Raw genomic sequence first — 27185 nt, forward strand, 5'->3', positions numbered from 1 at the left:
TCCACTCCTCCCTCCACTCCTCGCTCCACTCCTCGCTCCACTCCTCCCTCCACTCCTCGCTCCACTCCTCCCTCCACTCCTCGCTCCACTCCTCGCTCCACTCCTCCCTCCACTCCTCGCTCCACTCCTCGCTCCACTCCTCCCTCCACTCCTCCCTCCACTCCTCGCTCCACTCCTCGCTCCACTCCTCCCTCCACTCCTCGCTCCACTCCTCGCTCCACTCCTCCCTCCACTCCTCGCTCCACTCCTCCCTCCACTCCTCGCTCCACTCCTCGCTCCACTCCTCGCTCCACTCATATGTGCCCCTACCTCTATGTACTAATGGATCTGTGTGTTTCCTCATCTCAGGTGTACGGTGCAGCCATCCAGTTCTACGAGCCCTACTCCCAGGACTGTCTGACCGACCAGCAGCGCTCTCAGCTGGGTCTACCGGGGCTGGACCACGGGCCCTGTTCCCCAGCCTCATCCCCAGCCACCTCCCCCTGCACCCCAGCTCCGGGCCCCAGAGCGCTACACACCAACAAGTGTATCTGTTTGCTGTCTCACTGGCCCTTCTTCGACGCCTTCCGCAAGTTCCTCACCTTCCTCTATCGATACTGCATCTCTGGACCTCACACCCTGCCCATCGAGAAGTGAGCACAGTGAGAATAATATATATTAGGACACAGCAGACATTTGTGGTATCAAAACTGCAGCACTTGAACCCATTGGCCTTGGTGTTGCTAGGGACCATGCTGAGCCACGGTCCTTTATAAGTACACAGTGTTGTCAGTGACCCTGTATGACACTGCCTGTGTTATCGGACAGCTCTGTATAGGACAGGCACCATACCCAGGCACTTTGTACATAGATATACTGTAGACACACTCCCTAGAAGATTGAACAATTCCAAATGGTATCCAGTCCACTAAATAAACACCAGAGGCTATGTTTAGATCAAGTGTTTGCTGACAGTTCAACAGGGCATTATGATGGTCAGGTGACAGTGTAGTGGCAGAACTCTATGTAAATCTACCCCCCCCCCCTGTCCCAGATGGTGTGATGACAGATTATGCTCACCTCCTCCTCAGGGTTATTTCTGGCCTCATGTCCTGTAACTCTTCTCCTTCTTCTTCTCCTTCTCCTTCTTCCTCTTCTCCTTCTTCTTCTTCTCCTTCTTCTTGTCCTTCCTCTTCTTCTTCTCCTCCTTCTTCTTCTTCTTCTTCTCCTTCTTCTTCTTCTCCTTCTCCTTCCTCTTCTTCTTCTCCTTCTTCTTCTTCTTCTTCCTCTTCTTCTTCTTCTTCTTCTTCCTGTCAGGCACATCTCCCACTTCATGCACAAGGTCCCCTTCCCCTCCTCTCAGAGGCCCAGGATACTGGTGCAGGTGAGTTAAGACATCCATGGTGCTCGCTGCTATGTTATGTTTATGGTTTCTGTCAGTGTGTGTTTCTATTCACGACTAAACCATGTCTGACTCTGTCTTGATCATAATCATCATTCTTTTAATAGTGTTTTTCTCAAAGTTATTTACATTGTATTGAGGTAACGTACCCCCTTCTAGCACCAATCTCTGGCAACAGAGACAGTACTGGTTAAATGGGAGTCTTTGATAACAGCCACCTGCGAAATGAAGCGCGGCAGCCATTTTGTGCCAGACCTGTCCCCACCACACTATACCCCCTTCTAGCACCAATCTCTGGCAACAGAGACAGTACTGGTTAAATGGGAGTCTTTGATAACAGCCACCTGCTAAATGAAGTGCGGCAGCCATTTTGTGCCAGACCTGTCCCCACCACACTATACCTCTGGTAATGTGTTGACATTCCCCAGCTCTCTCCTCACGACAGCCTGATGTTGAGCCAGCCTGTGTCATCCCCTCTACCACTCAGGTAAGACAGGTATCATATACACCGAGTGTACAAAACATTATGAACGTCTTCCTAATATTGACTTGCACAACTCCCCCTTTGCCCTCAATTTGTCGGGGGATGGACTTTACACTCCAATGATTCCCACAGTTGTGCCACGTTGGCAGGATGTCACCATTGTGTGGTGGACCATTCTTGATTCACACAGGAAATTGTTGAGCGTGAAAACTCCAGCGGAGTTGCTGTTCTTGACACACTCAAACCGATGCGCCTGGCACCTACTACCATACCCCCGTTCAAAGGAACTTAAATCTATTGTCTTGCCCATTCACCCTCTGAATGGCACACATACACAATCCATGACTCAATTGTCTTTAACCTGTCTCCTCCCCTTCATCTACACTGATTGAAGTGGATTTAACAGGTGTATATCATAATAAGAACAGTAGTGGTCCTATAGCAGTACCTTGAGGAACTCCAAAACATACCTTTAGATTGGTTTAAAGAATTGGACGAAGGTTTGGTGACTGCTGGTGGAGTTCATGGTATTAGTTATGGTATGGTTAATGTATGGTATTAGTTATGGTATGGTTAATTGATGGTATTAGTTATGGTATGGTTAATGTATGGTATTAGTTATGGTATGGTTAATGTATGGTATATGTTATGGTATGGTTAATGTATGGTATATGTTGTGGTATGATTAATGTATGGTATATGTTATGGTATGATTAATGTATGGTATATGTTATGGTATGATTAATGTATGGTATATGTTATGGTATGATTAATGTATGGTATATGTTATGATATGGTTAATGTATGGTATGTGTTATGGTATGGTTAATGTATGGTATGTGTTATGATAGTGATGTAGTGTGTTAATCTCTTCTATGGCTGTGTTCCAGTGGTGGTCGGTTCTCCATACTGCTGCAGAACCTCGGTCCGGAGAATGCTATAACGCTCCTGGTGTTTGCTGTGACAGAACATAAGATCCTGGTCCACTCTCTACGGCCCGCTGTTCTGACCAGTGTCACTGAGGCTCTGGTGGCTGTGAGTACCTCAGATATCAGCTGTTTGACACTATATAGTACCTCAGATATCAGCTGTTTAACACTATATAGTACCTCAGATATCAGCTGTTTAACACTATATAGTACCTCAGATATCAGCTGTTTGACACTATATAGTACCTCAGATATCAGCTGTTTAACACTATATAGTACCTCAGATATCAGCTGTTTGACACTATAGTACCTCAGATATCAGCTGTTTAACACTATATAGTACCTCAGATATCAGCTGTTTAACACTATAGAACCTCAGATATCAGCTGTTTAACACTATAGAACCTCAGATATCAGCTGATTAACACTATAGAACCTCAGATATCAGCTGATTAACACTATAGTACCTCAGATATCAGCTGTTTAACACTATAGTGCCTCAAATATCAGCTGTTTAACACTATAGAACCTCAGATATCAGCTGTTTAACACTATAGAACCTCAGATATCAGCTGTTTAACACTATATAGTACCTCAGATATCAGCTGTTTAACACTATAGTACCTCAAATATCAGCTGTTTAACACTATAGAACCTCAAATATCAGCTGTTTAACACTATAGAACCTCAGATATCAGCTGATTAACACTATATAGTACCTCAGATATCAGCTGTTTAACACTATATAGTACCTCAGATATCAGCTGTTTAATGCTATAGAACCTCAGATATCAGTTGTTTAATGCTATAGAACCTCAGATATCAGCTGTTTAATGCTATAGAACCTCAGATATCAGTTGTTTGAATCTTTAGGACTTTTAGTAGTAGCTTGTGGTTTTAGTAAGTAGTTTAAATAATGAGCTATGGCAGTTTGATAGTAGAAGTTAAATAATTAGCTATGGCAGTTTGATAGTAGAAGTTAAATAATTATCTATGGCAGTTTGATAGTAGAAGTTAAATAGTTAGCTATGGCAGTTTGATAGTAGAAGTTAAATAATTAGCTATGGCAGTTTGATAGTAGGGTTTAAATCATTAGCTATGGCAGTTTGATAGTAGGGTTTAAATAATTCGCTATGGCAGTTTGATAGTAGAAGTTAAATAATTAGCTATGACAGTTTGATAGTAGAAGTGAAATAATGAACTATGGCAGTTTGATAGTAGAAGTGAAATAATTAACTATGGCAGTTTGATAGTAGGGTTTAAATAATTCGCTATGGCAGTTTGTTAGTATTTTTAGTAGTAGCTAACAATTGCAGTATTGGTAATGTCTCTCGGTTTTGACCTCCCTCCCTCTCTTTCTCTCCCCCTCAGATGATCTTCCCATTCCACTGGCCGTGTCCATACATCCCTCTGTGCCCGCTGGCTCTGGCAGGAGTCCTCTCCGCCCCCTGCCCCTTCATTGTGGGTGTCGACTCACGCTACTTTGACCTTTACGACCCCCCTCTGGACGTCAGCTGTGTCGACCTCGACACGAACACCATCTCCCAGTAAGCACAGCTTCTTCTGACACAAACACCATCTCCCAGTAAGCACAGCTTCTTCTGACACAAACACCATCTCCCAGTAAGCACAGCTTCTTCTGACACAAACACCATCTCCCAGGAAGCACAGCTTCTTCTGACACAAACACCATCTCCCAGTAAGCACAGCTTCTTCTGACACAAACACCATCTCCCAGTAAGCACAGCTTCTTCTGACACAAACACCATCTCCCAGGAAGCATTGCGGCGACTACCAACCCCCTGTTGTGTACTAGAATGGACTAAAGGTTTCTATCCATATAATGTGTAAAGTCTCTTTTTTGAGTACAGATTTTTTTAAATGTATCCTTTATTTAACTAGGCAAGTCAGTTAAGAACAAATTCTTACTTACAATGACGGCCTAGGAACAGTGGGTTAACTGCCTTGTTCAGGAGCAGAACGACAGATTTTTACCTTGTCAGCTCGGGGATTCGATCTTGCAACCTTCCGGTAACTAGTCCAACGTTGCTAGTCCAACGCTCTAACCACTAGGCTACCTGACGCCCTTTGTGACTATGGCTTTCTGCTCAGTCCTCAACCAACTCTCACAGTATGACTCTCCAAGACTCTCCAAGACTCTCCACTTAGCTAACGGGCTGAGAATAGTACAGGGTCAACCATAGTGAAGGGCCTCCATCCACTTAGCTAGCGGGCTGAGAACAGTCAACCATAGTGAAGGGCCTCCATCCACTTAGCTAGCGGGCTGAGAACAGTCAACCATAGTGAAGGGCCTCCATACACTTAGCTAACGGGCTGAGAACAGTCAACCATAGTGAAGGGCCTCCATCCACTTAGCTAACGGGCTGAGAACAGTCAACCATAGTGAAGGGCCTCCATCCACTTAGCTAACGGGCTGAGAACAGTCAACCATAGTGAAGGGCCTCCATCCACTTAGCTAACGGGCTGAGAACAGTCAACCATAGTGAAGGACACCCAGCAACAAACATGTCAACCTTTTCCTTTTTCACTTTTTATAAACTACAGTGTTGCTGAGTCTATTCCTCAAGGTGGGCTGTAACCCAGTTGAGACAGTCTATTCCTCAAGGTGGGCTGTAACCCAGTTGAGACAGTCTATTCCTGAAGGTGGGCTGTAACCCAGTTGAGACAGTCTATTCCTCAAGGTGAGCTGTAACCCAGTTGAGACAGTCTATTCCTCAAGGTGGGCTGTAAACCCAGTTGAGACAGTCTATTCCTCAAGGTGGGCTGTAACCCAGTTGAGACAGTCTATTCCTCAAGGTGGGCTGTAAACCCAGTTGAGACAGTCTATTCCTCAAGGTGGGCTGTAACCCAGTTGAGACAGTCCATTCCTCAAGCTGGGCTGTAACCTAGTTGAGACAGTCTATTCCTCAAGGTGGGCTGTAACCCAGCTGAGACAGTCTATTCCTCAAGGTGGGCTGTAACCCTGCTGAGACAGTCTATTCCTCAAGGTGGGCTGTAACCCTGCTGAGACAGTCTATTCCTCAAGGTGGGCTGTAACCCAGTTGAGACAGTCTATTCCTCAAGGTGGGCTGTAACCCTGCTGAGACAGTCTATTCCTCAAGGTGGGCTGTAAACCCTGTTGAGACAGTCTATTCCTCAAGGTGGGCTGTAAACCCAGTTGAGACAGTCTATTCCTCAAGGTGGGCTGTAACCCAGTTGAGACAGTCTATTCCTCAAGGTGGGCTGTAACCCAGTTGAGACAGTCTATTCCTCAAGGTGGGCTGTAAACCCAGTTGAGACAGTCTATTCCTCAAGGTGGGCTGTAAACCCTGTTGAGACAGTCTATTCCTCAAGCTGGGCTGTAAACCCTGCTGAGACAGTCTATTCCTCAAGCTGGGCTGTGGAAGTGTTTTACACGGTAGGCCTTTTAATCGATGGTGAAGAAAATGAGACTGTATTGTGTCGTGTTTGGCCACTGTAGGCCTTTAATCGATGGTGAAGAAAATGAGACTGTATTGTGTCGTGTTTGGCCACGGTAGGCCTTTAATCGATGGTGAAGAAAATGAGACTGTATTGTGTCGTGTTTGGCCACTGTAGGCCTTTAATCGATGGTGAAGAAAATGAGACTGTATTGTGTCGTGTTTGGCCACGGTAGGCCTTTAATCGATGGTGAAGAAAATGAGACTGTATTGTGTCGTGTTTGGCCACTGTAGGCCTTTAATCGATGGTGAAGAAAATGAGACTGTATTGTGTCGTGTTTGGCCACTGTAGGCCTTTAATCGATGGTGAAGAAAATGAGACTGTATTGTGTCGTGTTTGGCCACGGTAGGCCTTTAATCGATGGTGAAGAAAATGAGACTGTATTGTGTCGTGTTTGGCCACTGTAGGCCTTTAATCGATGGTGAAGAAAATGAGACTGTATTGTGTCGTGTTTGGCCACGGTAGGCCTTTAATCGATGGTGAAGAAAATGAGACTGTATTGTGTCGTGTTTGGCCACGGTAGGCCTTTAATCGATGGTGAAGAAAATGAGACTGTATTGTGTCGTGTTTGGCCACGGTAGGCCTTTAATCGATGGTGAAGAAAATGAGGCTGTATTGTGTCGTGTTTGGCCACTGTAGGCCTTTAATCGATGGTGAAGAAAATGAGACTGTATTGCGTCATGTTTGGCCACTGTAGGCCTTTAATCGATGGTGAAGAAAATGAGACTGTATTGTGTCGTGTTTGGCCACGGTAGGCCTTTAATCGATGGTGAAGAAAATGAGACTGTATTGTGTCGTGTTTGGCCACTGTAGGCCTTTAATCGACGGTGAAGAAAATGAGACTGTATTGTGTCGTGTTTGGCCACTGTAGGCCTTTAATCAATGGTGAAGAAAATGAGACTGTATTGTGTCGTGTTTGGCCACGGTAGGCCTTTAATCGACGGTGAAGAAAATGAGACTGTATTGTGTCGTGTTTGGCCACTGTAGGCCTTTAATCGACGGTGAAGAAAATGAGACTGTATTGTGTCGTGTTTGGCCACTGTAGGCCTTTAATCGACGGTGAAGAAAATGAGACTGTATTGTGTCGTGTTTGGCCACTGTAGGCCTTTAATCGATGGTGAAGAAAATGAGACTGTATTGTGTCGTGTTTGGCCACGGTAGGCCTTTAATCGATGGTGAAGAAAATGAGACTGTATTGTGTCGTGTTTGGCCACTGTAGGTGTAATGATAATAGTATAATATATTCAATTTATCAGACACTTTTATCCACAGCGATGTACAGTCATGTGTGCATCCATTTTCCATATGGGTCCAAGTTCAATCTGTTTCTGTGGTCCTAAGATATTTGGAGCAGTCTTGGAGGCAGCCGTCTCGTGGGTGGTCTCCTGCCCTTATCCTCCGCCAGTGTTAGTTTTGAGTGTGTTCCACCTCTCTGTACCTCTGGAGAGCGCTGACCGTGTGTTTCTCCTTTCAGCAACGGAGATAAGAGGGCCCTGACCTGGAAGATCCTGCCAAAGAAAGCCTGTAAAAACCTGATGAATGTGCTGAACAATCTCTACCAGCAACTGGTGGACGGTGAGTAGAGGACCGTACTGTACTGTGTGGATAGAGGACTAAAGATTTTAGTATGAATAAACTGGGTTGAGTTGCCAGATGTGACTCTGGTTCTGCCTCAGTTCGCTCCTTTAATATAACAAAGACAAAGGAGTTGGCAACAAAAAAAAGATCTGGCAACCAAGCTAGATCAAAAACACTTTTCTTCAATAAAACTCATTTTCAAGGTCGACTTTGAAAGATTCTTTCAAGCTGATGTGTTTGACTCTCTGGTGTTCTTCTTCTTCTGAATGTGATAAGCCACTGTAGCAGGAGTGTAGGAGTACTTTACGTTCAGCTTCCTATTCTTTCTCCAGTGGCTACCAAACAGACGGCAGGTCTATATTAAAGAACAGTCTTGTATCATTCTTCTTCTTCTCTCCTCTTCCTCTGTAACAAAACCACCAGTTAGTATTACATCATTATTTCTCTCTCTCTGCATTTCTCTCGCTCTCTCTCTCTCTCTCTCTCGCTGCATCTCTCTCTCTCTCTTTCTCTCGCACCCCTCTATCTCCCCCTCGCTCTCTCTTTCTCGCTGCATCTCTCTCTATCTCTCCCTCTCTTTCTCTCGCACCCCTCTATCTCCCCCTCGCTCTCTTCTCTCGCTCTCTCTTTCTTGCTGCATCTCTCTCGCTCTCTGCATCTCTCTCTCTCTGTAGCTGCATCTCTCTCTCTCTCTCCCTCTCTTTCTCTCACACCCCTCTATCTCCAACCTCCCCCTCGCTCTCTTCTCTCTTTCTCTCGCTGCATCTCTCTCACTCTCTTTTTCTCTCACCCCTCTCTCTCCTCTCTCCCCCTCGCTCTCTTCTCTCTCCTCTCTCTCTGTCTCTCCTCCCTCTCCTCCTCTCTCTCTCTGTCCTCTCTCCCCCCACTCCCTCTCCCTACCTGCTCCATTTGTCTCCATTAGTTCAGTTGTGTTATTTATATCCTAGCCAGTAAACCTGCTGCCTGCTTATTGAGAAATCAAATCCAAATCTAATAGTGTTACATTCTGAGACTCAGTGAGGCTGAAAATGTGTCCTGCCACTGCATTAGTGTTTAGGCTGGGAATATTGAACATCGATACAGCTTGGCAGAGTGACAAGCTGAGTCTGATCTTTAGGGACTTGTTTCTTAGAGGAAAACTGTAACTTCAATAGAGATTTAAACTGTGTTTTTTGTTATTTACCCTTTATCTAGTTCAACAACAACAAGACAGACAGAACCCAAACCCCTCACGTCATCAACTCAACTTTCATACAGACAGTCCTGCTTGTTTTAAGTTGTGTTTTAAACTGTCTTCAACTGTGACAGGTAGTTCAACATAGTAGACAAAATATTAAGAACACCTTCCTAATATTATGTTGCTAAAAAAATCCTTCTTTAACCGGTCTTCTCCACTTCATCTACACTGATTGAAGTGGATTTACCAAGTGACATCAGTAAGGGATCCTATCTTTCACCTGGTCAGTCTATGTCTAGGGTAGCCTAGTGGTTAGAGCATTGGACTAGTAACCGGAAGGTTGCAAGTTCAAACCCCCGAGCTGACAAGGTACAAATCTGTCATTCTGCCCCTGAACAGGCAACCCACAGTTCCTAGGCCGTCATTGTAAATAAGAATTTTTCTTAACTGACTTGCCTAGTTAAATAAAGATAAAAAATAAATGTCATGGAAGGAGCAGGTGTTCCTAATGTTTTGTCCAGTCATTGTATCTTCTAAGAGTGTTTTCCTCTATGTATCTCTGGAACTGCATGAGGGATGCATCCCACATGGCTCCCTGTTCCCTATCTAGTGCACTACATTAAGGAATATGGTGCCATTTGGGACAAACCCTATAAGATATGTAAACAAAAAACATATTTTCCATTGGTTCCCCCCAGATCAGCAGAACCAACAACCCTCTTTTCTATTGGTTCTCCCCAGGTTGTTGGCCAGCATGACCAACAGCCCTATTTTCTATTGGTTCTCCCCAGGTTGTTGGCCAGCATGACCAACAGCCCTCTTTTCTATTGGTTCTCCCCAGGTTGTTGGCCAGCATAACCAACAGCCCTCTTTTCTATTGGTTCTCCCCAGGTTGTTGGCCAGCATAACCAACAGCCCTCTTTTCTATTGGTTCCCCCCAGGTCAGCATAACCAACAGCCCTCTTTTCTATTGGTTCTCCCCAGGTTGTTGGCCAGCATAACCAACAGCCCTCTTTTCTATTGGTTCTCCCCAGGTCAGCATAACCAACAGCCCTCTTTTCTATTGGTTCTCCCCAGGTTGTTGGCCAGCATAACCAACAGCCCTCTTTTCTATTGGTTCCCCCCAGGTCAGCATAACCAACAGCCCTCTTTTCTGTTGGTTCCCCCCAGGTCAGCAGAACCAACATCTCTCTTTTCTATTGGTTCCCCCCAGATCAGCATAACCAACAACCCTCTTTTCTATTGGTTCCCCCCAGATCAGCAGAACCAACAACCCTCTTTTCTATTGGTTCCCCCTAGGTCAGCAGCGTCCTGATGGCCTATTGGAGCTGAGTATGAGTGACTGTACAGAGCTGGCCTGTGGGAAGAGCCTCCACAGCCTGGAAATGGAGATACAGGAAGCCTTCCTCAGGTTCATGGCGGCCATCTTGAAAGGCTACCGCTCATACCTGAGACCCATCACCCAGGCCCCGTCTGAGAAGACTACTGACGCCTCCTCTCTCTTTGACTTGCAAGGTTAGTACCGGCTTGGTGTGTATGTGAGTCTCTGTGTGTGTGTGTGTGTATGTGAGTCTATGTGTGTGTGAGTCTCAGTGCATGTGCAGGTCTGGAGCTCTAGCTAGCTGCAGCTGTTCTCTGCTCCAGAGTCTGGACTGGGGCCAGTTGAAGCTGGCTAATACCACACCTGATAGAGTTGAATCTGGACTGGGGCCTGTTGAAGCTGGCTAATACCACACCTGATAGAGTTGAGTCTGGACTGGGATGGGATGGGGATCTCATCCAATCTGCACTGTCTCTGGTGGGTAACTAGTCAGACGGTCCTTTATTGTTAAAGACTGCAATGGCTAGTCGTAGCCACGGGCTTCATCCCAAATGGCACCCTATCCCTTATTTAGTGCATTATTTTTGACCAGGACCCATAGCCAAAGACATGAGCATTCTCTAGTGGATGCTAACCATGCTAGCTGTAGCCAAAGACATGAGCATTCTCTAGTGGATGCTAACCATGCTAGCTGTAGCCAAGGACATGAACATTCTCTAGTGGATGCTAACCATGCTAGCTGTAGCCAAGGACATGAGCATTCTCTAGTGGATGCTAGCCATGCTAGCTGTAGCCAAGGACATGAACATTCTCTAGTGGATGCTAGCTATGCTAGCTGTAGCCAAGGACATGAGCATTCTCTAGTGGATGCTAGCCATGCTAGCAGTAGCCAAGGACATGAACATTCTCTAGTGGATGCTAGCCATGCTAGCTGTAGCCAAGGACATGAACATTCTCTAGTGGATGCTAGCCATGCTAGCTGTAGCCAAGGACATGAGCATTCTCTAGTGGATGCTAACCATGCTAGCTGTAGCCAAGGACATGAGCATTCTCTAGTGGATGCTAGCCATGCTAGCTGTAGCCAAGACATGAACATTCTCTAGTGGATGCTAGCTATGCTAGCTGTAGCCAAGGACATGAACATTCTCTAGTGGATGCTAACCATGCTAGCTGTAGCCAAGGACATGTTGGATATGAGGATTGTGATCCCTACAAATAGGGATGAGGAGTTTAGAGAGACCTCTGCAGTATTGTTATGTAATGACTAGAGCTGAAAGACACACACACAAGAATGGGTAATGGGAGAATGTGCTTTCTCAATGTGTTTCTTTGGCCAAGTGTGGGTGTGTCTGTATCCATAGAGAATCTATCAGCTGTCCATTAGTATTACTGTCGGGACCCACAAAAATACAAAGCTTGGCCTCTATGACTGCAGTGTGAGCCAATGACCAACCATCCTCCTCACTCCCCTTGGCCCTGTCTGTCCCGTAGGTCAGCTGTTAGTCAGGTCAGCTGTTAATCAGGTCAGCTGTTAATCATGTCCGCTGTTAAACAGGTCAGCTGCTAGTCAGCCCTGCTGGGTTTAACACTTATATAAGAGGAAGTCACTTCCCTGTTTTGCACCTTAGATTGGCCATGTGTTATCTTACCTGCACGACTGTGCCTAGCTACGGTACATTCGTCGTTATTGTAAGAGAGAATGTGTTCTCAAAGACTTACCTGGTTAAATAAAGACTCACCTGGTACCTCTTAAGGATCGGACCCTTTCTTAAATTTTCACCTAAAATGACATGCCTGTAGCTCAGGACCTGAAGCAAGGATATACATATTCTTGATACCATTTGAAAGGAAACACTTAGAAGTTTGTGGAAATGTGAAATCAATGTAGGAGAATATAACACATTAGATCTGGGAAAATATAATACGAAGAAAAAACATTTGTTTTACCCAATATCATCTTTGAAATGCAAGAGAAAAAGGCCACAACGTGTTATTTAGGTTTTGGCCACTAGGTGGAAGCAGTGTATGTGCAAAATATTTTTACAGATCCAATGAACCATTGCATTACTGTTCAAAATGTTGTATCAACTCTGCCCAAATGTGGCTTTATTGATACATTTTGAAGTTCATAACTGGGCAATTCTCCTCAAACAATAGCATGGTATTCTTTCACTGTAATAGCTACTGTAAATTGGACAGTGCAGTTAGATTAACAATACATTTAAGCTTTCTGCCCTTAATCAGATACAGTTGAAGTCGTAAGATTACATACACTTAGGTTGGAGTCATTAAAACTCGTTTTTCAACCACTATAGTTTTGGCAAGTCGGTAAGGACATCTACTTTGTGTATGACACAAGTCATTTTTCCAACTATTGTTTACAGACAGATTATTTCACTTATAATTCACTGTTCCACAATTCCAGTGGGTCAGAAGTTTACATACACTAAGTTGACTGTGCCTTTTAACAGCTTGGAAAATTCCCGAAAATAATGTCATGGCTTTAGAAGCTTCTGATAGGCTAATTGACATAATTTGAGTCAATTGGAGGTGTACCTGTGGATGTATTTCAAGGCCTACCTTCAAACTCAGTACCTCTTGGCTTGACATCATTGGAACATTTAAAGAAATCAGCGAAGACCTCAGAAAAAAAATTGTTGACCTCCACAAGTCTGGGTCATCCTTGGGAGCAATTTCCAAATGCCTGACGGTACCACGTTCATCTGTACAAACAATATTATGCAAGTATAAACACCATGGGACCACGCAGCCGTCATACTGCTCAGGAAGGAGATGCGTTCTGTCTCCTAGAGATGAGCGTACTTTGGTGCAAAAAGTGCAAATCAATCCCACAACAACAACAAAGGACCTTGCGAAGATGCTGGAGGAAACAGGTACAAAAGTTACTATATCCACAGTAAAATGAGTCCTATATCGACATAACCTGAAAGGCCGCTCAGCAAGGAAGAAGCCACTGCTCCAAAACCGCCATAAAAAAGCCAGACTACGGTTTGCAACTGCAAACTAAAGCTTGGTCGCAAATGGGTCTTCCAAAGGGACAATGACCCCAAGCGTACTTCCAAAATTGTGGCAAAATGGCTTAAGGACAACAAAGTCAAGGTATTGGAGTGGCCATCACAAAGCCCTGACCTTAATCCCATAGAAAACTTGTGGGAAGAACTGAAAAAGTGTGTGTCTATATCCTGGGAAATGTTATTGTTACTTACAACCTCATGCTAATCACACTAGCACACGATAGCTCAACCATCCCGTAGGGGTTCACCAATCACGTAGAGGTTAAATAAAGACTTACCTGGTTAAATAAAGACTTACTTGGTTAAATAAAGACTCACCTGGTTAAATAAAGACGTACCTGTTTAAATAAAGACTCACCTGGTTAAATAAAGACTCACCTGGTTAAATAAAGACTCACTTGGTTAAATAAAGACTCACTTGGTTAAATAAAGACTCACCTGGTTAAATAAAGACTCACCTGGTTAAATAAAGACTTACCTGGTTAAATAAAGACTCACCTGGTTAAATAAAGACTCACCTGGTTAAATAAAGACTCACCTGGTTAAATAAAGACTCACCTGGTTAAATAAAGACTCACCTGGTTAAATAAAGACTCACCTGGTTAAATAAAGACTCACTTGGTTAAATAAAGACTCACCTGGTTAAATAAAGACTCACCTGGTTAAATAAAGACTCACCTGGTTAAATAAAGACTTACCTGGTTAAATAAAGACTTCCTTGGTTAAATAAAGATTTATCTAGTTAAAAAAATAAAAAAATTAAGCAGTGTGCTTCATGGTCAAGGTTCCAAGACCCTAAACCTATTTTGCCAGATATATCTAGCAGTGAACCACAAATGTTCCGTTTCTCCCTCCCCAACCGTCCTTTTCGGGGTCCCTGAAGAGCAGAGACCGGTCCCACCAGAAGTTCTACTGTATCTTGTTATGATTCTCATATGGTTGTAATGTTCTGTAGGGTTCCTGAAGAGCAGAGACCGGTCCCACCAGAAGTTCTACTGTATCTTGTTATGATTCTCATATGGTTGTAATGTTCTGTAGGGTTCCTGAAGAGCAGAGACCGGTCCCACCAGAAGTTCTACTGTATCTTGTTATGATTCTCATATGGTTGTAATGTTCTGTAGGGTTCCTGAAGAGCAGAGACCGGTCCCACCAGAAGTTCTACTGTATCTTGTTATGATTCTCATATGGTTGTAATGTTCTGTAGGGTTCCTGAAGAGCAGAGACCGGTCCCACCAGAAGTTCTACTGTATCTTGTTATGATTCTCATATGGTTGTAATGTTCTGTAGGGTTCCTGAAGAGCAGAGACCGGTCCCACCAGAAGTTCTACTGTATCTTGTTATGATTCTCATATGGTTGTAATGTTCTGTAGGGTTCCTGAAGAGCAGAGACCGGTCCCACCAGAAGTTCTACTGTATCTTGTTATGATTCTCATATGGTTGTAATGTTCTGTAGGGTTCCTGAAGAGCAGAGACCGGTCCCACCAGAAGTTTTACTGTATCTTGTTATGATTCTCATATGGTTGTAATGTTCTGTAGGGTTCCTGAAGAGCAGAGACCGGTCCCACCAGAAGTTTTACTGTATCTTGTTATGATTCTCATATGGTTGTAATGTTCTGTAGGGTTCCTGAAGAGCAGAGACCGGTCCCACCAGAAGTTCTACTGTATCTTGTTATGATTCTCATATGGTTGTAATGTTCTGTAGCGTTCCTGAAGAGCAGAGACCGGTCCCACCAGAAGTTCTACTGTATCTTGTTATGATTCTCATATGGTTGTAATGTTCTGTAGCGTTCCTGAAGAGCAGAGACCGGTCCCACCAGAAGTTCTACTGTATCTTGTTATGATTCTCATATGGTTGTAATGTTCTGTAGGGTTCCTGAAGAGCAGAGACCGGTCCCACCAGAAGTTTTACTGTATCTTGTTATGATTATCATATGGTTGTAATGTTCTGTAGGGTTCCTGAAGAGCAGAGACCGGTCCCACCAGAAGTTCTACTCCCTGATGACCAAGACTCAGATGTTCATCAGATTCATAGAGGAGTGCTCCTTCGTCTCAGACAAAGACGCCAGCTTGGCCTTCTTCGATGACTGTGTGGACAAGGTACAGCTTGGTTTATAATACTGTCATCCCGGTCCTATATAGACCTATTCTCTGAAATAACCCTTCTCCATACAGCTTGGTTTATAGTACTATATCATCCTAGTCATATATATAGACCTATCCTCTGTGAAATGTATCTCCCTGTCTAGTAACTATGCTATCCTGTATCAGTGTTCTTCTCCCTGTCTAGTAGCTATGCTATCCTCTATCAGTGTTCTTCTCCCTGTCTAGTAGGTATGCTATCCTCTATCAGTGTTCTTCTCCCTGTCTAGTAGGTATGCTATCCAAAAGCATTAACACAGCAGATTTTTACTAATTAAGTCTTTATTGAAGATCGTGGGTGTTTCTCAATATGCATACTACCGTGCTCCCCTGAGTCACTGGGTGTTTCTCAATATGCATACTACCGTGCTCCCCTGAGTCACTGGGTGTTTCTCAATATGCATATTACCGTGCTCCACACTCTCATGCTTCTAGTGCATTTTCCAGAGGACATTCTCTTGAGTACGCATAAAACATTCCATTTGAGAAGCACTCCCCCCTACTGTATTACCTCACACTGAGCAGCACTCCCCCCTACTGTATTACCTCATGCTGAGTACCACTCCCCCTACTGTATTACCTCATGCTGAGCAGCACTCCCCCTACTGTATTACCTCATGCTGAGTAGCACTCCCCCCTACTGTATTACCTCACGCTGAGCAGCACTCCCCCCTACTGTATTACCTCACACTGAGCAGCACTCCCCCCTACTGTATTACCTCATGCTGAGTAGCTCTCCCCCTACTGTATTACCTCCCACTCCCCCTACTGTATTACCTCATGCTGAGTAGCACTCCCCCTACTGTATTACCTCATGCTGAGTACCACTCCCCCTACTGTATTACCTCATGCTGAGCAGCACTCCCCCTACTGTATTACCTCATGCTGAGTACCACTCCCCCTACTGTATTACCTCATGCTGAGCAGCACTCCCCCTACTGTATTACCTCATGCTGAGCAGCACTCCCCCCTACTGTATTACCTCACGCTGAGCAGCACTCCCCCCTACTGTATTACCTCACACTAAGCAGCACTCCCCCTACTGTATTACCTCATGCTGAGTAGCACTCCCCCTACTGTATTACCTCATGCTGAGCAGCACTTCCCCCTACTGTATTACCTCATGCTGAGCAGCACTCCCTCGACTGTATTACCTCACGCTGAACATCACTCCCCCCTACTGTATTACCTCACGCTGAGCAGCACTCCCCCCTACTGTATTACCTCACACTGAGCAGCACTCCCCCCTACTGTATTACCTCATGCTGAGTAGCTCTCCCCCTACTGTATTACCTCCCACTCCCCCTACTGTATTACCTCATGCTGAGTAGCACTCCCCCTACTGTATTACCTCATGCTGAGCAGCACTTCCCCCTACTGTATTACCTCATGCTGAGCAGCACTCCCTCGACTGTATTACCTTACGCTGAGCAGCACTCCCCCCTACTGTATTACCTCACACTAAGCAGCACTAACCCTACTGTATTACCTCACGCCGAGCAGCACTCCCCCCTACTGTATTACCTCACGCTGAGCAGCACTCCCCCCTACTGTATTACCTCATGCTGAGTAGCACTCCCCCTACTGTATTACCTCACGCTGAGCAGCACTCCCCCTACTGTATTACCTCACGCTGAGCAGCACTCCCCCCTACTGTATTACCTCAAGCTGAGTAGCTCTCCCCCTACTGTATTACCTCCCACTCCCCCTACTGTATTACCTCATGCTGAGCAGCACTCCCCCTACTGTATTACCTCACGCTGAGCAGCACTCCCCCTACTGTATTACCTCACGCTGAGCAGCACTCCTCCTACTGTATTACCTCACGCTGAGCAGCACTCCCCCTACTGTATTACCTCACGCTGAGTAGCTCTCCCCCTACTGTATTACCTCCCACTCCCCCTACTGTATTACCTCATGCTGAGTAGCACTCCCCCTACTGTATTACCTCATGCTGAGCAGCACTTCCCCCTACTGTATTACCTCATGCTGAGCAGCACTCCCCCCTACTGTATTACCTCACACTAAGCAGCACTACCCCTACTGTATTACCTCACGCCGAGCAGCACTCCCCCCTACTGTATTACCTCACGCTGAGCAGCACTCCCCCCTACTGTATTACCTCATGCTGAGTAGCACTCCCCCTACTGTATTACCTCACGCTGAGCAGCACTCCCCCTACTGTATTACCTCACGCTGAGCAGCACTCCCCCCTACTGTATTACCTCAAGCTGAGTAGCTCTCCCCCTACTGTATTACCTCCCACTCCCCCTACTGTATTACCTCATGCTGAGCAGCACTCCCCCTACTGTATTACCTCACGCTGAGCAGCACTCCCCCTACTGTATTACCTCACGCTGAGCAGCACTCCTCCTACTGTATTACCTCACGCTGAGCAGCACTCCCCCTACTGTATTACCTCACGCTGAGCAGCACTCCCCCTACTGTATTACCTCACGCTGAGCAGCCCTCCCCCTACTGTATTACCTCCCACTCCCCCTACTGTATTACCTCACGCTGAGCAGCACTCCCCCTACTGTATTACCTCACACTGAGCAGCACTCCCCCTACTGTATTACCTCACGCTGAGCAGCACTCCTCCCTACTGTATTACCTCACGCTGAGCAGCACTCCCCCTACTGTATTACCTCACGCTGAGCAGCACTCCCCCTACTGTATTACCTCACACTGAGCAGCACTCCCCCTACTGTATTACCTCACGCTGAGCAGCACTCCTCCCTACTGTATTACCTCACGCTGAGCAGCACTCCCCCTACTGTATTTAGTCAGCCACCAATTGTGCAAGTTCTCCCACTTATAAAGATGAGAGAGGTCTCTAATAAAAAAAAATCCAGAAAATCACATTGTAGGATTTTTAGTGAATTTATTTGCCAATTATGGTGGAACATAAGTATTTGGTCACCTACAAACTCTCACAGATCTGTATCTTCTTCTTAAGAGGCTCCTCTGTCCTCAACTTGTTCGCTGTATTAATGGCACCTGTTTGAACTTGTTATCAGTATAAAAGACACCTGTCCACAACCTCAAACAGTCACACTCCAAACTCCACTATGGCCAAGACCAAAGAGCTGTCAAAGGACACCAGAAACAAAATTGTAGACCTGCACCAGGCTGGGAAGACTGAATCTGCAATAGGTAAGCAGCTTGGTTTGAAGAAATCAACTGTGGGAGCAATTATTAGGAAATGGAAGACATACAAGACCACTGATAATCTCCCTCGATCTGGGGCTCCACGCAAGATCTCACCCCGTGTGGTCAAAATGATCACAAGAACGGTGAGCAAAAATCCCAGAACCACACGGTGGGACCTAATGAATGACCTGCAGAGAGCTGGGACCAAAGTAACAATGCCTACCATCAGTAACACACTACGCAGCCAGGAACTCAAATCCTGCAGTGCCAGACGTGTCCCCCTGCTTAAGCCAGGACATGTCCAGGCCCGTCTGAAGTTTGCTAGAGAGCATTTGGATGATCCATAAGAAGATTGGGAGAATGTCATATGGTCAGATGAAACCAAAATATAACTTTTTGGTAAAAACTCAACTCGTCGTGTTTGGAGGACAAAGAATGCTGAGTTGCATCCAAAGAACACCATACCTACTGTGAAGCATGGGGGTGGCACCATCATGCTTTGGGGCTATTTTTCTGCAAAGGGACCAGGACGACTGATCCGTGTAAAGGAAAGAATGAATGGGGCCATGTATCGTGAGATTTTGAGTGAAAACCTCCTTCCATCAGCAAGGGCATTGAAGATGAAACGTGGCTGGGTCTTTCAGCATGACAATGATCCCAAACACACCGCCCGGGCAACGAAGAAGTGGCTTCGTAAGAAGCATTTCAAGGTCCTGGAGTGGCCTAGCCATTCTCCAGATCTCAACCCCATAGAAAATCTTTGGAGGGAGTTGAAAGTCCGTGTTGCCCAGCAACAGCCCCAAAACATCACTGCTCTAGAGGAGATCTGCATGGAGGAATGGGCCAAAATACCAGCAACGGTGTGTGAAAACCTTGTGAAGACTTACAGAAAACGTTTGACCTCTGTCATTGCCAACAAAGGGTATATAACAAAGTATTTAGATAAACTTTTATTATTTTACTTATTTTCCACCATAATTTGCAAATAAAATCATAAAAAATCCTACAATGTGATTTTCTGGATTTTTTTTCTCATTTTGTCTGTCATAGTTGTGCACCTATGATTAAAATTACAGGCCTCTCTCATCTTTTTAAGTGGGAGAACTTGCACAATTGGTGGCTGACTAAATACTTTTTTGCCCCACTGTAGATTTTTATGTATGGTTTTGCCAGACCAACCCAGGGATGTAGTGGAGGGTAAATAACATTTATTTGTGCAATAGCGTTTACTTGCCTTTTTATTTTGTTAATGATCGCACCTACCTTTGCTAACGAGTGAAATCATGAATGATTCATGAATGCTCGTTATGTTCGCCTGCTCTCCTGGATTTGCCTCGTTAGCAACGCATTCACTCACCACTCTGTCCAACGGGAAACTCCGGCCACTACATAGGCCGAGTGGTGAAACAAACTACCTCAGCCCAGACCTACGGTGGCAAGTGGCAGAGAGACGCCGCTGACAGTGGGATTTTTTTTTAACATCCCTCGACTCCTGCCGTGTCAACAGACATCCCCCGACCCAAAACATCCCTCGACTCCTGCCGTGTCAACAGACATCCCCCGACCCAAAACATCCCTCGACTCCTGCCGTGTCAACAGACATCCCCCAAACCAAAACGTCCCTCGACTCCTGCCGTGTCAACAGACATCCCCCAAACCAAAACGTCCCTCGACTCCTGCCGTGTCAACAGACATCCCCCAAACCAAAACGTCCCTCGACTCCTGCCGTGTCAACAGACATCCCCCGAACCCAAACGTCCCTCGACTCCTGCCGTGTCAACAGACATCCCCCAAACCCAAACATCCCTCGACTCCTGCCGTGTCAACAGACATCCCCTAAACATCCCTCGACTCCTGCCGTGTCAACAGACATCCCCTAAACCAAAACATCCCCCGAACCAAAAAAACTGATTAAGTTTGAAGCTAACGCTGAACGGAGTCTGACCTTAGCAGGACTGAAATGAAGCTAGCTATAATCAAAAGATGGGCTATAAGTTCTCATACAAAATACCTTTTCTTTACAGAGAGTAGTGAGATAGACAGTGGTGAGTCAGGCTGCAGTGACCCTAACCCAAATGAGATACACAGAGAGAAGAAGCATTGAAGCCAGCAGGGAGAGAGGTTAGAGAATCTTTAATCTTATCAAACACAATCATTTGTTGCTCTTCAAATGTGTATAGAATACAACATTTTATAGTAAACTAAGGGCCTTTTACACTGTCGGAATTAACTTTCATGTCATTATATGTTGGGACAGCCTATTGGACCTAACATTTTGTGAAATATAAAGACAATTTAATGTTATTGTCACGTACACTGAACAGAAATATAAACGCAACAATTTTAAAGATTTTACAGATCATATAAGGAAATCCGTCAACATCATCAGTACTGACTTACCACTCATGAATGTAGTAAATAGGTAGTGAAACACCTATTATTGAGTAGATCTTGTAAGATGGTGATGAATAGTAAGTCAGGTTATGGTGATCTACTGCCATCTGGTGGCGACCAGAAACAATTGCATTAATAGGAACTGTTGCAAATTGATGGTCCTTAAAAATAATTATTAGTGCTTGTAAAAAAGTACTTGAAAGTCCTTGAATTTGACTTGTCACTGTCTGTACGAACCCAGCGTTTCGTGTACTTTGATTTGGACTCATACTCCAACTCTCCCGTGCTCCAATTTGCTCAATCAGAGCACTGTAGTATGCATTTTGGGAAACACCCTGTGAGTAATTCAATGAGTTACTGCTTGGCTGGAGCCAAAGCCTGCACCCACACTGACCCATTGTGGATAAGATTGCCCACCCCTGATTAACATCTAGTTGGTTTTCTTCCTGTAGCCTCTCCTAGTCCAATCAGCCCTTTAACCATGGTACTATCTGGTTATTTCCTTTAACCACGGTACTGTCTGGTTATTTCCTTTAACCACGGTACTGTCTGGTTATTTCCTTTAACCACAGTGCTGTCTGGTTATTTCCTTTAACCACGGTACTGTCTGGTTATTTCCTTTAACCATGGTACTGTCTGGTTATTTCCTTTAACCATGGTACTGTCTGGTTATTTCCTTTAACCATGGTACTGTCTGGTTATTTCCCATCAGTCCTGCTCTCCTCCAACTGTATCTAACTCAATATGCTCTCTTCTCTTCTCTTCTCTTGTTCCACCTCTCCTCTCTGCCTCCCTGTGCATGCAGCTCTACAGTGCAGACAAAGGAGGCAAGGTGAGTGTGACTGTGTCCACCCTCACACTCTACCACCCTGACATCCTACCACCCTCACACTGTACCACCCTGACACTCCACCACCCTGACATCGTACCACCCTGACATCGTACCACCCTGACATCGTACCACCCTGACATTGTACCACCCTGGCACTCTACCACCCTGACATCGTACCACCCTGACACTCTACCACCCTGACATCCTACCACCCTCACACTCTACCACCCTGACATCCTACCACCCTCACACCCCACCACCCTGACATCCTACCACCCTCATACTGTACCACCCTGACACTCTATCACCCTGACATCGTACCACCCTCACACTCTACCACCCTGACACTCTACCACCCTGACATCGTACCAATCTACCACCCTGACATCGTACCATCCTCACACTGTACCACCCTGACATCATACCAATCTACCACCCTGACATCCTACCACCCTCACACTGTACCACTCTGACACTCTACCACCCTGACATTGTACCACCCTCACACTCCACCACCCTGACACTCTACCACCCTGACACTCTACCACTCTAACATTGTACCAATCTACCACCCTGACATCGTACCACCCTGACATCCTACCACCCTCACACTATACCACCCTGACACTCTACCACCCTGAAATCGTACCACTCTACCACCCTGACACTCTACCATCCTGACACTCTACCACACTGACACTCTACCACTCTACTACCCTGACACTCTACCACTCTACCACCCTGACACTCTACCATCCTGACACTCTACCACTCTTCTAACCTGACACTCTACCACCCTGACACTCTACCACTCTACCACCCTGACACTCTACCATCCTGACACTCTACCACTCTTCTAACCTGACACTCTACCACCCTGACACTCTACCACTCTACCACCCTGACACTCTACCAACCTGACACTCTACCACTCTACCACCCTCACACTCTACCAACCTGACACTTTACCAATCTACCACCCTGACACTCTGCCATCCTGGCACTCTACCACCCTCACACTCTACCATTCTACCACCCTGACACTCTACCACCCTGACACTCTACCACCCTGACACTCTACCACTCTACCACCCTGACACTCTACCACCCTGACACTCTACCACTCTACCACCCTGACACTCTACCACCCTGACACTCTACCACTCTACCACCCTGACACTCTACCACCCTGACACTCTACCACTCTACCACCCTGACACTCTACCACCCTGACACTCTACCACTCTATCACCCTGACACTCTACCGCCCTGACACTATACCACTCTACCACCCTGACGCTCTACCACCCTGACACTATACCATACTGACACTCTACCAATCTACCACCCTGACACTCTACCACCCTGATACTCTACCACCCTGACACTCTACCACTCTACCACCCTGACATTGTACCAATCTACCACCCTGACACTATACCACTCTACCACCCTGACATTGTACCAATCTACCACCCTGACACTCTACCACTCTACCCTCCTGACACTCTACCACTCTACCACCCTGACACTCTACCACCCTGACACTCTACCACTCTACCACCCTGACACTCTACTACTCTACCACCCTGACACTATACCACTCTACCACCCTGACACTGTACCACCCTGACACTGTACCACCCTGACACTCTACTACTCTACCACCCTGACACTATACCACTCTACCACCCTGACACTGTACCACCCTGACACTCTACCACCCTGACACTCTACCACCCTGACACTATACCACCCTGACACTCTACCACCCTGACACTATACCACTCTACCACCCTGACACTGTACCACCCTGACACTGTACCACCCTGACACTGTACCACCCTGACACTCTACCACCCTGACACTATACCACCCTGACACTCTACTACTCTACCACCCTGACACTATACCACTCTACTACCCTGACACTGTACCACCCTGACACTCTACCACCCTGACACTATACCACCCTGACACTCTACCACCCTGACACTATACCACTCTACCACCCTGACACTCTACCACCCTGACACTCTGACACTATACCACTCTACCACCCTGACACTGTACCACCCTGACACTCTACCACCCTGACACTATACCACCCTGACACTATACCAATCTACCACCCTGACACTCTACCACCCTGACACAACTGATTTACTGTCAACTAAGTTCTGTCCATACTACTGTTGCTTCATTCTACAGGGTATGATAGTGTGCATATATTGATATATTGCTTCATTCTACAGGGTATGATAGTGTGAATATATTGCGTCATTCTACAGGGTATGATAGTGTTAATATATTGCTTCATTCTACAGGGTATGATAGTGTGAATATATTGCGTCATGCTACAGGGTATGATAGTATATTGCTTCATGCTACAGGGTATGATAGTGTGAATACATTGCTTCATTCTACAGGGTATGATAGTGTTAATATATTGCTTCATTCTACAGGGTATGATAGTGTTAATATATTGCGTCATGCTACAGGGTATGATAGTGTTAATATATGGCTTCATTCTACAGGGTATGATAGTGTTAATATATTGCTTCATTCTACAGGGTATGATAGTGTTAATATATTGCGTCATTCTACAGGGTATGATAGTGTGAATACATTGCTTCATTCTACAGGGTATGATAGTGTTAATATATTGCGTCATTCTACAGGGTATGATAGTGTGAATACATTGCTTCATTCTACAGGGTATGATAGTGTGAATATATGGCTTCATTCTACAGGGTATGATAGTGTGAATACATTGCGTCATGCTACAGGGTATGATAGTGTGCATATTGGGTCTCTTAGAGCCTTTCCATGGTAGGTTACCACCTCAGTCTCTGAATGTTGATGTATTCCGTTCTGCACTCAGACACTCTCAGCTATGCATGTCCCAAGTCTTCCATTTCAAGACATGATACCTAATGTGGGTCAGTAGCCCTTAGGAGCAGTTAGTGTGAACTACAGGAGGAAGTCAGCACCACCTAGCTAGCTCTCTAGGAGCAGGTTGCTGATTAACTACTGCTGTTGAGCTTCTCAGTACAGGACAGTCCACCTCTCTACTCTGTTACCTTCCCTTCTGTAGTAAAACACAGCGAGTCTCTCTACTCTGCATTACACCAAGTCTTTCGTTGTGGATCGTTGTATCCAGTTTGCTGCAGCAGCACTGGTGTCTGTGGTAGAAAACCCCTACTTTCTTTCTCTAATGATTTCAGCCTTGAATTTTTCATGACTTGAGCTGAGAAGGGCTTTTTAGCAGCTCATTGATGTGTAAAAGGCCTGATGGTAGAGTTGATGTGGAGGTTTAGAGTTGATGTGGAGGTTTAGAGTTGATGTGGAGGTTTAGAGTTGATGTGGAGCTTTAGAGTTGATGTGGAGGTTTACAGTTGATGTGGAGGTTTACAGTTGATGTGGAGGTTTAGAGTTGATGTGGAGGTTTACAGTTGATGTGGAGCTTTAGAGTTGATGTGGAGGTTTAGAGTTGATGTGGAGCTTTAGAGTTGATGTGGAGGTTTACAGTTGATGTGGAGGTTTACAGTTGATGTGGAGGTTTAGAGTTGATGTGGATGTTTAGAGTTGATGTGGAGGTTTAGAGTTGATGTGGAGCTTTAGAGTTGATGTGGAGGTTTACAGTTGATGTGGAGGTTTACAGTTGATGTGGAGGTTTAGAGTTGATGTGGATGTTTAGAGTTGATGTGGAGGTTTAGAGTTGATGTGGATGTTTAGAGTTGATGTGGAGGTTTAGAGTTGATGTGGAGGTTTACAGTTGATGTGGAGGTTTAGAGTTGATGTGGAGGTTTACAGTTGATGTGGAGGTTTACAGTTGATGTGGAGGTTTACAGTTGATGTGGAGGTTTAGAGTTGATGTGGAGGTTTACAGTTGATGTGGAGGTTTAGAGTTGATGTGGAGGTTTACAGTTGATGTGGAGGTTTAGAGTTGATGTGGAGGTTTACAGTTGATGTGGAGGTTTACAGTTGATGTGGAGGTTTAGAGTTGACTCTTCTAAGGCGTATTTTCTTGTCTCTCCCAGGGAGAGTCTGTGTACTGAATCCCTGATCCAATTATGTGGTCCATTTGCTGTTACTGTGTGTGTGTGTGCGTGTGTGTGTGTGTGTGTGTGTGTGTGTGTGTGTGTGTGTGTGTGTGTGTGTGTGTGTGTGTGTGTGTGTAGTCCACTGGGTCTAGTATATTCAGTGGTTTGTGTTGTCCTCTCAGATCTCTCCCTCTACATCTGATGTAGTGAAACATGACATTCAGTAATCAGTATCTGGAGGGAGGAGGGCAGGGAGGGAGGGGGGCATGGAGGGAGGAAGGAGACAGGGAGAGGGGCATGGAGGGAGGGGGGCAGGGAGGGAGGGAGGCATGGAGGGAGGGAGGGAGGCAGGCAGGGAGGGAGGGAGGGAGGGAGGCATGGAGGGAGGCAGGCAGGGAGGGAGGGAGGGGGTCAGGCAGGGAGGGAGGGATGGAGGGAGGCAGGGAGGGAGGGAGGGAGGGGGGCATGGAGGGAGGCAGGCAGGGAGGGAGGAGGGAAGGGAGGGAGGGGGGCATGGAGGGAGGAAGGAGACAGGGAGAGGGGCATGGAGGGAGGGGGGCAGGGAGGGAGGGAGGAGGGCAGGGAGGGAGGCATGGAGGGAGGGAGGAGGGCAGGGAGGGAGGGAGGGAGAGGGGCATGGAGGGAGGGAGGGGGGCATGGAGGGAGGCAGGGAGGGAGGGAGGAGGGAAGGGAGGGAGGGAGGGCAGGGAGGGAGGGGGGCATGGAGGGAGGAAGGAGACAGGGAGAGGGGCATGGAGGGAAGGGGGCAGGGAGGCCCTTCCTCGATCCATCCTTCTCTCCCTCCCTCCTCCCTCCCTTCCTCGATCCATCTTTCTCTCTCTCCCTCCCTCCCTCGATCCATCCTTCTCTCCCTGCCTCCCTTCTTAGATCCATCTTTCTCTCCCTCCCTCCTCCCTCCCTTCCTCGATCCATCCTTCTCTCCCTCCTCCCTCCCTCCCTTCCTCTATCCATCTTTCTCTCCCTCCCTCCTCCCTCCCTTCCTCGATCCATCCCTCTCTCCCTAATCCTTAAGTATATCAGGTTAACTCACCAGAAGGGCTTATCTCAATGACACCCTCACTGCACTGTGGTGTCCCTGAGAGGATTACACACACACACACACACACACACACACACACACACACACACACACTCCCTCCCTCAGAGAGCTCCATGTCCAGATCAGCTGAACTCAATGTTCTCGACCAGAAACAGAGAAAACACAGCCTCTCTCTG

General features: G+C 46.1%; 1 protein-coding gene across 1 annotated transcript in view; it reads left to right on the forward strand.

The window, feature by feature from the left end:
* LOC139384475 (C-myc promoter-binding protein-like) overlaps positions 1-27185 on the forward strand; it is a 133697-nt gene that overhangs the window by 61814 nt on the left and 44698 nt on the right. The window contains exons 6-14 of the mRNA XM_071129260.1: positions 349-632; positions 1297-1363; positions 1810-1868; positions 2756-2900; positions 4166-4341; positions 7749-7849; positions 10329-10544; positions 15337-15482; positions 21877-21903. Of these exons, the coding sequence (XP_070985361.1) occupies positions 349-632; positions 1297-1363; positions 1810-1868; positions 2756-2900; positions 4166-4341; positions 7749-7849; positions 10329-10544; positions 15337-15482; positions 21877-21903 (1221 nt within the window). The remainder of the gene's footprint in view (positions 1-348; positions 633-1296; positions 1364-1809; positions 1869-2755; positions 2901-4165; positions 4342-7748; positions 7850-10328; positions 10545-15336; positions 15483-21876; positions 21904-27185) is intronic.

Source organism: Oncorhynchus clarkii, chromosome 26 (genome assembly GCF_045791955.1).
Source record: "Oncorhynchus clarkii lewisi isolate Uvic-CL-2024 chromosome 26, UVic_Ocla_1.0, whole genome shotgun sequence".
In the NCBI taxonomy this organism is placed as follows: Eukaryota; Metazoa; Chordata; class Actinopteri; order Salmoniformes; family Salmonidae; genus Oncorhynchus; species Oncorhynchus clarkii.